We start from the raw sequence: 15,139 nt of genomic DNA on the forward strand, positions 1-15,139 counted from the left end.
AGAATATTGATGTGGTCATGGCCAGGGAAAAGAGGCCAAGAAGTTTAAAGGTTTAGCGCCATGTTGCGTTGATCACTTCATGTTGCATTTTTATTGGCTCGTCAGTATCTGTAGGTCGTAGCAGCAAACACACTGTGAGATGATCATGATGAGTTCTGACTGTCAGTAAATGATCACAGGCTGTCTTTGGTCGCAAGACTGTGACAATAGCCGTCTTTGAACGTCTCTCACTGTACGACGTAGGACTGGCGTTTAGGAGACACGACCACAGAAATCGCCACGATTGGTCATGTTTCATCTCGAATGGCACAAAATCGAACAATAAGTACCGGGAATTAAAGGAGGTTGCTAGCAAGTGTCTCAATGAAGAGGCTGTCAGGGACATTAAACATTATCAGCTAAACAGGTAAACTCATCTACTCATCTCTTTCACAACCTTAAAGGGGTCATGACATGTTTTTTTTAATTTTCTTATTATGTTCCCTTAGGTGCAATTATAGTATTACTATAGTTTTTTTTACAAAAAACTTTTAAAATGTAGTGATTTATGACCTTTTCCCATCCTGTTTCTCATCCTCTGATTCAAACAGTCTGATTTGGGGGTGTTTCCCCTTTAAGAGTTCAGTGTTACCGCCCACTGTTATGATTGGCTAACGTCAGTGCCTATGCATCAATTATTAACGCCCCCAGCCAGAACATTTGCGGATTTGGCGTATTTAAAAAGTAGTTTAAAGTTTGAAATACATTACTTACAGTTTGCGTCGTCGTTGTTGAGCCCAGAATAGTCGGCACGGACTTATCTTTGAGCAACAGTTTTCTGGCAAAGCCAGCATCATTTTGGGATTTGTTCTCAAAACAGTCATCCTTCAAATGGACTGGGACGTCCGCAAAAAAATAAAGTGCATCCATTTTTCCCTGATGACTGGATCTTTCGCAGCGTATTCAAAGATGTTGTTTGTCCACAGCCAGGAACAGCACATCTGCGTGGCATCGTAATTTCCCTGTACACAGACACACACACTGTCTGTCCGTCGACTGAACTCTTGTGGCGCGCGGGCGCGACAATGATACGAAATGAGGGTAGTTGTCTTGCGCTTTAAGCGTAGTTGTCTTGCGCTGGAGGCGTTCATATGCAAACGCTGGTACGTCACTTCGTACCGTGACGTCACTTCTTACCATGGATCCAGAACGAGCTGTATTTAGAGCTTGATTAAATAAATGATTTGTTTATAATGGGGAGGACGTCTTAAGCTATGAAACTTGCAGGACGTTTTAATGGTACAAAGACCTCTTATATACCAAAAGATCAAGGCAAATTTGGTTTCTCATGTCATGACCCCTTTAATGTGTTAATAATCGCACTCATGCAAACTATTATAACTCAAACTTTATATATATTTTTTTTTTTTTTAAATAAAGACAGTTTTTGGAAGCTTAATGGTGGTGACTGTGAAGTCATGTGACTATGGCATAGTTTGTTTAGCTTTTTACCTGGTGATTGTATTTAGGCTTTAAAATTCATCATTGAAGTTGTCAAAAGCCAATGGAAAAGCTTACTGGGATATTGTCGCAGGAACCAGGGCGATGCTAACTTACAGGATGGCCTACAAAAATCCATCATCACTGCAACTATCTATTGCAATGAGGATAATGATATTTTCCAGAGCTGGCTCTTTCGTTGCTCAGAAGTTCTAATGTTTAATTGGGGAATCAACTTCATCTCAGATGTTTCTCTTAAAATACCTGATGAGAAATAAAACAAGTACAGAAATATCAAATGAACATCTTTGCACAGTGAGAGACACTGTTCTTCTGAAACTCTTAAGGCTTTAGCATTAATCTCCATTTCCTCCCCAACAAAATGATATATTAATGAAACGTTCATTCCTTTTAACAGGCACACGGATGAATATGTTGGTGCAAACATAAGCAGTATCAATGCAGGTTAAAATGAATGAATGTGCAAACTTACTATTATCAAAATAAGTAATCAACTTACCATTATTTAAAGTCAGCAATTAGGTCAGAACCTATTACTGTGAATATGATGCATGCCAGATTTAAATGATTGTTTTTTAATGATAAATATATAAAAAAAATAATCAATCTGGAATTTATTGGTAAGGGGTGAAAATAAGGTCTACTGAACAGGAAATACTTTTTCTTTTCTTTGGAATAATCTGCATTGATGAACTGCTTACAATATGACCAGGAAAATTAAATGGGAAGAATTTTGACTTTTGTGTTGACTAAACAAATTATGTAGCAAATAAAACTATGTACTACACATTGAGTTAAAATAAACACATTTTGGAGTGAGGTGCAGTCAGCCTTGATTAAAACAGATTCTGGGAACCAACCCATAATGTGAGCGCTTTATTCCTCCAGGTCCATGTTAACGGCAGTGTTTTCCCAGGAGGGATGAGTGTGTGTGGTGAGAGCATCTCTGTGTCCCTGGAGGGGTTTTCTCAGAGGGACAGAAATAACATACTGTGTTTAATCCACTTACACATGTGAGTCTACACACACTCACACACACGTTTTGGGTTTCATGCTTTATGGGAACTTTCCATAGACAATGATTTTTCTACTGTGTATATTCTCTCCCCTAAGCCTACCCTTAAACTCATCCATCACAGAAAACTTTCTGTATTTTCACATTTTCAAAAAACATCACTTATAATTTATAAGATGTTTTCCTCATGGGGACCAAAAAATGTCCCCCAAGGACAATGATTTCAGATATTGCCGTATCTCTAAGGACATTTTGTCCCCAACACGTAGGGTTTTCACCAGGACACAGGGACAGACACAAACTCAGATGCACAAGCACACACACACACATGCACACACACGCGCACACACACAGCATCTAAACCCCAGTCACAACACAGGAAAACTGATCACATTTAATTAGCTCAGGCTATTACAGCAGAGACCTATATACTGTGTATATGTTTGGGAAATTGACATTAACATGAATTCATTCCGCAAGAATGCATTGAATTGATCAAAAGTGACAGTAAAGACAGTATTTATAACTTCAAAGGATCATACAAAATAATTTACACATTTTCCACAAAAATATGAAGCCGCACAACTGTTTTCAAGATTGATAATAATAAGAAATTTTACTTGAGCAGCAAATCATCATATTAGAAGGATTTCTGAAGGATCATGTGACTCCGAAAACTGGAGTAATGATGCTGAAAATTCAGCTATGCCTTACAAGAATAAATAGCACTTTACAATATATTAAAATAGAAAAAAATATGTTTTAAGGTGAAATAATATATCACAATATTTCTGCTTTTAACAACAAATAAACAAATATGTCCTGGTTTAATTGAAATAAATAAAATAGGCAATAGACAATAGAAAATAGAATATATATATAGAAAATAGACAATTTTCTTGGTCAGTGGTGAAAGCAAATTTGTAACGATGGACGTGAACTCCTGGGAACCAAAAGAAAAAAAATCTTGCTTCTCGTCTGCATATCATTTATATATCAGAAATAAAATCCACACACATTTTCACTAGTGGACTCCACTGTGTCCTCTGATGTCTGCATGCCCTTGACTTCCTGCTATCCTAATAGATTTATGAGCAACACACACACACACACACACACACACACACACACACACACATCAGTAGGCCCATTTGTATACAGAAAATTCACAGCATGTGCAACTCAGATGCCTCAGCATGCTTTGATTTATTACCGTTACCATAAACCTCACAAATAAGCACGGATTATAATAATTCAATGGGTTTATTCATACAGTGATCTCAATCTCTGCCATTTGCTACATGTAACTGCAAAACTTCACATCTAAACAACTTTCATATAAACATGTATTTAGAACTTTAGGAACTCTGATTAGGAATTTTGAGTAATTCTAATTTGTCTATACAAGTAAAGCGGCAGTTATTTTGTGCACAGGTGTCAGCTAAAGGGCAATTCACATTTCATAGACAGACGCCGACTAACGTAGACGGGGTAAACCCAGCCGGATCATCTCCCGGCGATTTGATTTCGCCCTGCAGCTCTGGCTGGAAACCTGTACATTTATCTATCCTGCTTCCTTTACAAATTTGCGGGAGCCAATCACAAACTGGATTATCCACCTGGCATGCTATTGGCTGGTTTAACACGATGACGATAGAGAAGCGTCAATCCAACTCCTTTTAACCTCTCGACGATGCTCAACGGCTTCTTTAGTTTAACAAATCGCTCGAGTGGGTGTAAACATGTTTTTTTTTTTTTTGCACAACTGTAAAAATCGCTGGATGCCATTACTGCTTCTGCAAACCACTGATCAAAGCTACAAACCAACACGTTTGTTTTGTATAAACTGGAGTTTTCGCGTCTGATTGGTTGAAGGACTATCCAATTGCGTACAGTAGGGGTGGGTGAAATTGCAAATTTCGGTCCGATACCAAGTAAATACAGGGCCATTATTGCCGATATCGACATTAGTCATGATGAGAATTCAGTTGAATATGCTGATTTGCTGCTCAGGAAACATTTCTTATTATTATCAATGTTGAAAACAGTTTCATATTTTTGTGGAAACCATGATACATTTGAACCGTTATGTACACTTTTGGTTAGAAAAGTGTACATAACTACGAGAGAAATAGTTCTATCCTACACAATTATCCGCTAACATTTGCTTATTTTTCCACTTAGAAGCTTATTTTACGCACTGAATTGCGTGCTAAATTAATAAAAAATTAATGGTAAAAAAAAACACACATTTGGATCGTTATTTTTATGTGAGGATCGATTCTTTAAGTATCGATACTTCAGGATCGATCCTCCCACCCCTAGCGTACAGAGTCATTTGAACTATGCCCGTTGATGCACGCCTCTTGTGCAGTAGAAAATACAGAGCAGACTAATATGCAATCTTAAAAGATTGAGCTTGGTCTGGTGATAGCCAGACTACGACTAACGCAGACAATCACCTGATTACAGTGCATCACTTCTCAGACATTCATTCTCAGACCAGACAAGCACTGATTCACCACATTCAATTGGTGAAAACAAGCACAGACAGATCCAACTAAACCTGACGAAATGTCAGTTGCCGTCTGTCGGTACAATGTGAATTGCCCTTAATATGATCAAACCTCAATGCATCACCACTTGCCGAGATCTAGTCTCATGTAGACCTTCAGACTGACGGCAGAAGGTCTGGACTCTGTAGCAGTTTTCATTGGCCAAGGACCGTCTGACTGACATGTAAAGCAACCAATCACCGTTCGTTTTGTTCCACGTCATGTTTAGGTGACGTAAAAATGTAAAGTTAAAGTGCCTACGATAACAGACCGGCGTGCATCTAATACATTTTTCATGTTGTGCAAGTTTACTGCAAACTTCACATACTTTAGAAAATACAGCATTTAGTTGATGCTGATAAGAGTTCATTGTGACATTTGTAAACACAACGGCGTTCTTTTTCCATGAGGGGGTTTGGCATCACGACGGCTTTGTTTCCAGACGGACTGTTAAAGGGGTGATGAACTGAGAAATCAAATTTTCCTTGAGCTTTTGACATATAAGAGGTCATCATACTACAAGAATATCCTGTAAGTTAGTCCAATAAAAGCTTTTATTGACACCAGGCCCAGCGAACAACAGGTTTTTCAGAGTGGGGATCTATGACGTCACATGGGTATCAAACCCCGCCTCCACAGAAGAAGATCGACGCCTACTTCAACACCGCCTGTTTAGCCCCGCCCACCGATTCACGCATTACATGAAACTCCTTATAATATGCAAAACTGTTATCCAATCATAGCAGTGGGCGTTTACTTCCAAGTCTTCAATGCGGCACGCCTATAAAACCGAGCATTTCAGGAGCTAGGCTCAAAACCAGGGTAGAAAATAGCCTATTACTTATTAATTTTTATGTTTTTGAATGTAAAAACCAAGCGAACGTCATAAAAAGCCAGTTCATGACCCCTTTAAAGAACGTGAGACGCACGTCTCCCAGAAATCCTGAAGAATTGAACAGATGACAACTTCGAAACTCAAACTCCGACCGTCTGAGGCTGAGACTAGCCGAGATCAAACCAACAACCTTCTCACCATTCAGAAACTGTCAGGTGGTTTCTTTGTGAACATCGATCATAATCATAATCCACGGCCCGTAAACACAGCTGTGAACGACTGCCAAAGACATCAATGTCTTCACACGCTTCCGGAGGTTTTCGTGTTGATCCAGCTTGTGTGTGGGTCACAATTATAACACGTTGGCTGGCGTTAAATTATTATACAAACAAACTATGGTTCACTTATTTGCTTATCAGTTACAGTATAAGACCTCAAAGAATTAATCCACTGAACTTTTCTTCACATATTACACAGGGTATAATGACATGAATAATATTTTTAATTCATAAAGGTCATTCCATGAACGAGTGACATTTCCATTTTAAACTGATTTTTAAAGTAATGTATTATTCTGTTTTAAGCATTCAATCAGAAAGAAAATGATTTAAGTGTTATTAAATTGCATTGTACCATTTCTAATACATAAAAAAAAAAAAAAAAGGATTTATACTGGTTTGTATTAAAATGTACATGCAAACATTTGTTAATGTTTTTAGCATCAGCTATTCATTACGATTAAAGTTAAAGACAAAAGTTTGTGGTCAGTAAGATTTTTTTAATGCTTTAGAAAGAAGTCTCTTATGCTCGCCAATGCTGCATTTATTTGATTAGAATTACAGTAAAAACAGTAATATTGCGAAATATTATTAGAATTTAAAATAACTGTTTCTAGTGTAAAATATCTTAAAATATAATTTATTCCTGTGATGCAAAGCTGAATTTTCAGCATCATTACTCCAGTCTTCAGTGTCACATGATCCTTCAGAAATCACTCTAATATGATGATTTGCAGCTCAAGAAACATTTATAATTAATGTTGAAATCAGTTTTTGCAGCTTCATTTTTTTTTTTTTTTTTTTTTAAACTGTGATACAATTTTTCTTTGTCAAAAGGTCAAACGAACAGCATTTATTTGAAATGGAAATCTTGGCACCCATTTTAAATAATTACCCATGAAAATACCCTTATTTGTAGATCAATATGTGATTAAATAAAGCGTGCAATGATGTGATTATCACAAATAACTGCAATTAGACCAAATTACATAATAATTGTGACAAACCCAGCTCTCGCTCTCTTAAATAGCACTATGTGTGTGAACAAACGTGCCTTTTCTCCTGCATCTGTTTATGTAATCGCTCTCTCCTCTCTTTCTGCCATCTCACATTCCCTCTATCTTTCCCTCGTTCTCTGATCTCCAGAGGGACAGTGACCTTAATGCCACATGTGACATCATCACGAACCTTCTGTAACCACGGAAACGAAGCTAAAACAACACAGATCGCCTCTGTAACACAATTCAGCACAACAAACAAACTAGAAAAAGTGAATATGTGTTCTTAAAGTCAACATGCATTTAAAATTGAACTTCTTAAAGGGGTGGTTGATTATGATTTCACTTTTATAACTTTAGTTAGTGTGTAATGTTGCTGTTTGATCATAAACAACATCTGCAAAGTTACAACGCTCAAAGTTCAAAGCAAAGGAAGATATTTTCTTTTAAAGAAATTGCTTTTTAAGGACTACAACAAACGGCTGGTAGGAACTACACGACATTTCTCCCGGGTTAGTGACATCACCAACCCAAAAATTTACATAAACCCCGCCCCCGGAACATGATTTATAGATTATCATGACAGAATATGGTAATCAATGACTAGAAGATAACTACACATAAGATACATAAATTCATCAACTAACCATTCAGAGACGTCCTGTTGCTTCTACATGTTGTCACTTCTTCTTAAGTCTCTCCATCATTGTCTGACTCCGGTTTGAACATAAAAGGCTAAAAGTTTTTTTTTAATGTTCAGTGCATGTGTGTGTGTGTGTGTGTGTGTGTGAGGTAAAACGACACAAGCTGTTGAAGCTCCGCCCCCTGTTCTGGGAGCAGCAGCTCATTTGCATTTAAAGGGACAGACACAAAAACGGTATGTTTTTGCTCACCCTCAAAAAGTGACAACTTTAACATGCTATATAAAAATATCTGTGGGGTATTTTCTGCTAAAACTTCACACACACACTCTGGGGACATCAAAGATTTGTTTTACATCATGTGAAAAGGGCATTATACCACCCCTTTCAGCCAAAAGGGAAAGGCAGCTTTATTGTCAACGATTCATCAGTGCACATTAATGCAAAGAATCAAAGTTTTTCTCTATGTGACAGGCAGTTATAGAAGAAGAGCTGAAAAATTGGGAAAATAAAGTTGTTTGAAAGGCTGAGCATGATGCATAACATCAAGTCCTGTCTTAGTTTTTGTTCTCATTAAATATGCTGTTTTATTCGGAAATATGCCACATTATGGAAGTAATTTAACAATATAGTCATTTTATGATGACTTTAAAGCCGCTGTAAGATATGTTTTGCAATTGCGTTTAGCATCGCAATTCTGAATTTTTTTCTTAGAAGTTAAAGATATAAACTTGCGAGAAAAAGTCAGAATTGAAAGATAAACTCGCAATTGAAAGAAAAAAGTCAGATTTGCACATTTATATCTCACAATTTCGACTTTATTCTTAGAATTGAAAGATATAAACTTGTGATTGTGAATTATAAAGTCCGATATAAACACAAAAAAAATGTCACAATTACAAATTTATATCTCACAATTTTGACTTTTTTTCTTAGAACTGAAAGATATAAACTCGCAATTCAGAATTGTGAGAGAGAAAAAAATTCACCTTTTTCAATCACCTTTTTTTGTATTCCCTTGAAGAAACAAGCTTCCATACTTGACAGATGACACGTGTCCTAAGAAATAACTATTGCTTCTTTGACAGAAAAAACTTGTTTGCAATCATTTTTCACCTTCAGGTTTGCTGACATTGGATTTGCTGCAATGCCTTTGCATGGTGGGATTTTGGAGAGTTGAAGTTTTAGTTGAAGAGACTGAGATGATCTAGTTGAGGAAAGTCTGTCAAGAGTCACTGACGATCTTTAAGAAGCTGAACCCTTTAAGATCGACTCATTAGGGCATGAGTCTGTGTGTGTGTGTGTGTGTGTGTGTGTGTGTGTGTGTGTGTGTGTGTGTGTGTGTGTGTGTGGTGTGTCTGGCCCTATAAACAGGTTCTTTCATGTCTGTTTGAGAGATGTACAAAGAGCGCAGCTGCTTTGGCACATCTCTAAAGCTGAACATTTACACACACACACACACTTTTATCTCACTGCCATCACCCCGTCTCATCTCACCCACAACAAAACAGCTTAAAGCCGAGCAACAACACACACTCTTACTCACAGTTTCATCACACACTTCAATAGGCCGACACTATGAACTAGAGGTAGAGTGGGAAAACCCAATGAGAGGAAACAAAAAGACACACAAGAAAAGAAATATGGGAAAATCACTCAATTGTCCGTTCGCAAAGACCTGTCGCTATGTCCGACAAGCTACGCCGCTCTCACACACACACCATGTTCTCTCACGCAGTGAAAAATACATCATGGAGAAGAGAGGACACTGACAACACGCCGACAGACAGGACAGATCAGGTTAATTTTGATATTAAACAGTCTCACCTTTCAAATTTGGTCATTTTATTAAAGAAATTTAAACAATAAATGCCGTTTTATGGGTCTTTAATGTGTCGTGTCAGATCGCTATAGAGCCTCAGTTAAAGCTGCTCGTGAACCGATCATCTCTTCCTTCTAGTTCATTTATTTATAGCATCAAATAAACATGAATGAACATCAGAAGGAATGTTGTTTTAACCGCGGAAAGACGTCAGTACACTCCGCTTCTCAAGTTCAAATCCTCCCATGTTAATCTACTAACTCTCCTGACTGCTTTGTCCGACAAAATGACGGATGGTGAAGTATGATTGGTCAGATCACCTGTCAATCAAGCTCCCTGCGAAGGGTCAATTCCTCACCGTCTGTCACTGAGAATAATTACAACAAATTAGATCTATTTAATATCTTATTTACTGCAATGAGAGTTTTCTGCTTCTCAGATGTTTCTCCTGACAGAAAAACTCCAGTAATCTCACACTCGTCTCCTCTAGAGTTTCAGAACAGATCTCAACAATGTCTCAAATCTGCCAAGATAGTGGAAAAACCTATGTGACCCTGGATCACAAAACCAGTCACATGACGCACGGTATATCTGTGGCAATAGCCAACAATACATTGTATGGGTCAAAATTATAGATTTTTTTTTTATGCCAAAAATCATTTGGATATTAAGTAAAGATCATGATCCATGAAGATATTTATTAAATTTCCTACCGTAAATATATAAAACATGTATTTTTGTGAGTGAATCCAGCACAATCGTGAACATAAATGCACAACTTTAAAGGAGATTTTCTCAATGTTTAGATTTTTTTGCACCATCAGATTCCAGATTTTCAATAGTTGTATCTCGACCCAATATTGTCCTATTCTAACAAACCATAAATCATTGGAAAGCTTATTTATTCAGCTTTCATGTTATGTATAATCTCAATTTAAAAATATTTACCCATGTGACTGGTTTTGTGGTCCAGGGTCACATATTTTGTCATGACTTAATGATCATATCATTCAAGTGTGCATAATGTAGATACATTTCACCATGTAAAGATAAACATTATTATTATATGTAGCAGACAACATCTGAATCCAACAGACACCAACTGGGAACCTTAATTTAGCTAGTCAATGAGAATCAGGCAATATCTGCAAATAGATTCTGCTTAATAGAATTCAATTTCATTCAATTCAATTACCCCCACTTGGATATTCGCTTTGTGAGCGTTGTGAACCAATTTTCTTAATATTAGTGCTAGCGGGGTGCTGTATTGTTCAGTGGCACACGCTAGGAAAGTCTCATTCCCTGCATCCAGACGTCTTTTGTTATGTATGTGCAAAAGTGCCTTCATAATTAAAAAAAGAAAAAAACATACCACCATCTTGTTGAGGGAGACCCAGCAGTCTGATGGGAAGTCTTGCAGCATCGGCACCAGAAACTGCAGGCACCCGTCCCAGTGGCACAGCAGCAACATCATCGCGATCAGGTTAATAATCCGCATCACTGCGCTCGCCAGGTCATACGTCATGTGGAAGATCTGTGAGGGCACAATCACAACACAACATTAGCGACAGTTTGTCTTATAAAGTTATATAAAAAATATATATAAAAAAATTGTTTGAAAACATAATTTTTGTAATTCCGTTTGGTGCCACTAGAGACAGAAATTACACATTTTACTATTAAGGGGGGGGTGGGGCGGGGGGTATAATTTCCTTTTCACAAGATGTAAAATAAGTCTCTAATGTCCCCAGAGTGTGTGTGTGAAGTTTTAGCTCAAAATACCCCACGGATATTTTTATATAGCATGTTAAAGTTGTCACTTTTTGAGGGTGAGCAGAAACGCACCGTTTTGTGTCCCTCCCTTTAAATGCAAATGAGCTGCTGCTCCCGGGCGAAGGGGGCGGAGCTACAAGATTTACCTCACACACACATGCACTGAAAATGTCAATGTTTATGTTCAAACCGGAGTCAGATAACGATGGAGAGACTCAAGAAGAAGTGACAACATGTAGAAGAACAGGACATTTCTGAATGGTTAGTTGATGAAGTTAAGTAGATTATGTGTAGTTATCCTCTAGTCATTGATTAGCATATTCTGTCTTGATAATCTATAAATCGTGCTCCGGGGGCGGGGGTTATGTAAATTTTAGGGTTGGTTTGTTGTAGTCCTTAAAAAGCAATTTCTTTAAAAGAAAATATCTTCCTTTGCTTTGAACTTTGAGCGTTGTAACTTTGCAAATGTTGTTTATGATAAAAACAGCAACATTACACACTAACTAAAGTTAGAAAAATGAAATCATAATCAACCACCCCTTTAAGAAATAAGGAAAAAGTGGAAACACTTTTAACTTTACAACAAGCTGCAATTTATTAGCATAGCATTTATTAATCGTTAATGTTATTCTCTACATTTATACACACACATAGCTATAATGTCTTTTTATTTCACAATTCTGACAATTCTGCCACATTCTCACAATTGCAGGTTTATATCTTGCAATTTTTGACTTTTTTCTTAGAAGTTAAAGATATAAACTTGCAATAGCCAGAAACAGCCAGAATTGAAAGAAAAACTCGCAATTGAATGAAAAATGCCAGAATTGTGAATTTATATCTCACAATTTGGACTTTTTACTTAGAATTGAAAGATATAAACTCTCAGTTGTGAGTTATAAAGTCAAAAGTGCAATTCTGAGGGAAAAAAATTCAGAATTGTGAGAAATGAGTTATATATATATAGTTATTTAATATATATACATACATACATACAGTAGGCTACAGTACAGTATAGACACATTATACACACAGTACGTGTGTGTGTGTGTGTGTGTGTGTGTGTGTGTGTGTGTGTGTGTGTGTGTGTGTGTGTGTGTGTGTGTGTGTGTGTGTGTGTGTGTGTGTGTGTGTGTGTGTGTGTGTGTGTGTGTGTGTGTGTGTGTGTGTGAGGGCAGACTCAGTGATGTCTGGTTTAATTACCATCCTTTTGCTCACCTCCGTCCTCACACACTTCAAAGACTCTCCGTTGGGAGAAAAGTAAAGGCTACAACAAACAGACATGCAGTCCCATAGAAATGTAATTCTTTCCACTAATTCATTCACAAATCAGTCTAATGAACGAACATGCATTTCCCCCAGGACATTTTGTGTATTATTATTACTGTTTGTATAGTGTCTGTATAATACTGTATAGTGTTATGCATGCCTGAGGACAGAACTACTTCAGTGTGTGTGTGTGTGTGTGTGTGTGTGTGTGTGTGTGTGTGTGTTATATAAATGGACACAAACTGCCAGCTAACTCCATTCATGCAAATGAGTCAGCCTTTCAAACAAAGGAACTTCCCCGCTTGAGAAATGCAGCTTTCTCATTGGTCAAGCCAAAACTCGAAGGTGTGACCTCTGTGGAACTTAAAGGAGTGGTTGATTATGATTTCACTTTTCTAACTGTAGTTAGTGTGTAATGTTGCTGTTTGATCATAAACAACATCTGCAAAGTTACAACACTCAAAGTTCAAAGCAAAGGAAGATATTTGCTTTTAAAGAAATTGCTTTTTTAAGGACTACAACAAACGGCTGGTAGGAACTACACGACATTCCTCCCGGGTTAGTGACATCACCAACCCTAAAATTGACATAAACCCCGCCCCCGGAACACGATTTATAGATTATCATGACAGAATATGCTAATCAATGACTAGAAGATAACTAAATATAAGCTACATAAATTCATCAACTAACCATTCAGAAATGTCCTGTTGCTTCTACATGTTGTCACTTCTTCTTGAGTCTCTCCATCATTGTCTGTCTCCGGTTTGAACATAAAAGGCTAAACGTTTTTTAAGGGTGTATTCACACCTGCCTTGTTTGGTTCGATTGAATCGAACTCTAGTTCGTTTCCCCCCTTGGTGCGGACCTTTTGGGCAGGTGTGAATACAGCAATCGAACTCTGGTGCGGACCAAACAATCGAACCGAGACCCAGCTGAAGAGGTGGTCTCGGTACGGTTCCAAACGAACTCTGGTACGGTTCGTTTACGATGTGAACATGAACCGACCCAATATCGGCCCAATATCAATATCGACCCAATATTGTTCATTCAAGTGCGAAAGAGAATTCCATTCCGGCGCGCTGTCTGGCCACACGATACTGTTGCGCGTCATTCTGCGCGTCGTGTGTGCATCATTGGCAGTGTTGTGCATGAACGTGTTCACTGAACGCGTTCATATTTTCCCCGAACGCTGAACGAATCACTTTGAACGTGAACGAGAGATTTTTCGAGAGAACTCATCTGATTTTTTGTACATAGCATAGCCTATTTGTTAGGATTTTAGTATCATAATGATTAGGCTAATAAATGCACGCACAATTATCCGTGAACTTGATTTGAACAAATGCCTTTCAACTTGTGTGTGCAAAATTCAGAATTAAATTAATGTGCAGAAATGTGTATACAAATAGAGAGTAGGATATGTAGGCCTACTATAGGCTACTGTTGTAGCCATTTAAAAAAGCGCGTTTCATATTTGTTAAAATATTATAATGTTATTTTTTTTTTTCCATTTATGTTGATTTATGAAAAGTGAACAGCGCGACCGAGATAGGATGCGCAATATGAGACATGGAGCGGGTCAGACATGATTTTGACCGTTGAAGTTGAAATTGTTATAGAAAGCCTTTCTTTAAAGTGAATTTCGTTTTGTATAAATTGTATCTTAATTTTAATACATCTTTCATCAACCAATTGCCTGTATTTAATGAATAGGCCGACGAAACAAATATAACGGAGGGAGGCGCCCGCGCGCTCACTTGCACGTAAACTAGAGCACATCCTAACTTAACGAATCTCAGTGTATGCCTCACACAGACATGACAAATACATCAAATACACAAAGCTTGAAATGTCTTTAAACGAAATAATTCAAAACGAAAAAAGAAAAAGGCTACTATCTGATTATGTAATCCATTATTAGGCTTAGCCTATTTATGTGCATTTCTCTCTATAAGCGCGTTCACACGGAGACGGCGATCGTCAACTTCATCTTTGCAGCCGAGTCAACACTTTTAGAGAAAACACTTGTTTATTAATAAAAATCAATACACGCGTCACCGGATTTACAGATGCACGCACACATATTATTTCGAAATAACGAGACAGTAAAAGAACAAATATTGCAGTAGCCTACGAAATATCTCCAAATTTATTTTTTATTTATTTTTATATTTTTTATATCTCCCAGCCTTTTTTTTGTTGCACTTCCTGATTTCCCTACTTGAGAATCCTTGTCCAATGAATGGACGACCTTAGCACACGTGTGGTTTTGTTTACACATTTTGGTTCACTTGCAAAAAGAGCAGTGTGAAAGCGAACCGTACCAAACAAAAAAACAAAACAAAATATTTGGTCCGGACCAAAGTAAGTGAACTATCGGACTTTCCTGGTGTGAATACACCCTAAATGTTCAGTGCATGTGTGTGAGGTAAAAGGACACAAGCTGTTGT

The 15,139-nt window shown here is 37.5% G+C and overlaps 1 protein-coding gene across 2 annotated transcripts in view; it reads right to left on the reverse strand.

The window, feature by feature from the left end:
- The window catches only part of LOC306998170 (potassium/sodium hyperpolarization-activated cyclic nucleotide-gated channel 2), a gene marked incomplete at its 5' end in the record, with an annotated part of 66,431 nt that overhangs the window by 34,026 nt on the left and 17,266 nt on the right, over positions 1 to 15,139 (reverse strand). For both annotated transcript variants that reach the window (XM_079612033.1, XM_079612032.1), the window contains one exon: positions 11,017 to 11,178. In XM_079612033.1, the coding sequence (XP_079468159.1) occupies positions 11,017 to 11,178 (162 nt within the window). The remainder of the gene's footprint in view (positions 1 to 11,016; positions 11,179 to 15,139) is intronic.

Source organism: Phoxinus phoxinus (genome assembly GCF_949152265.1).
Source record: "Phoxinus phoxinus genome assembly, chromosome: 5".
Taxonomy (NCBI): domain Eukaryota; kingdom Metazoa; phylum Chordata; class Actinopteri; order Cypriniformes; family Leuciscidae; genus Phoxinus; species Phoxinus phoxinus.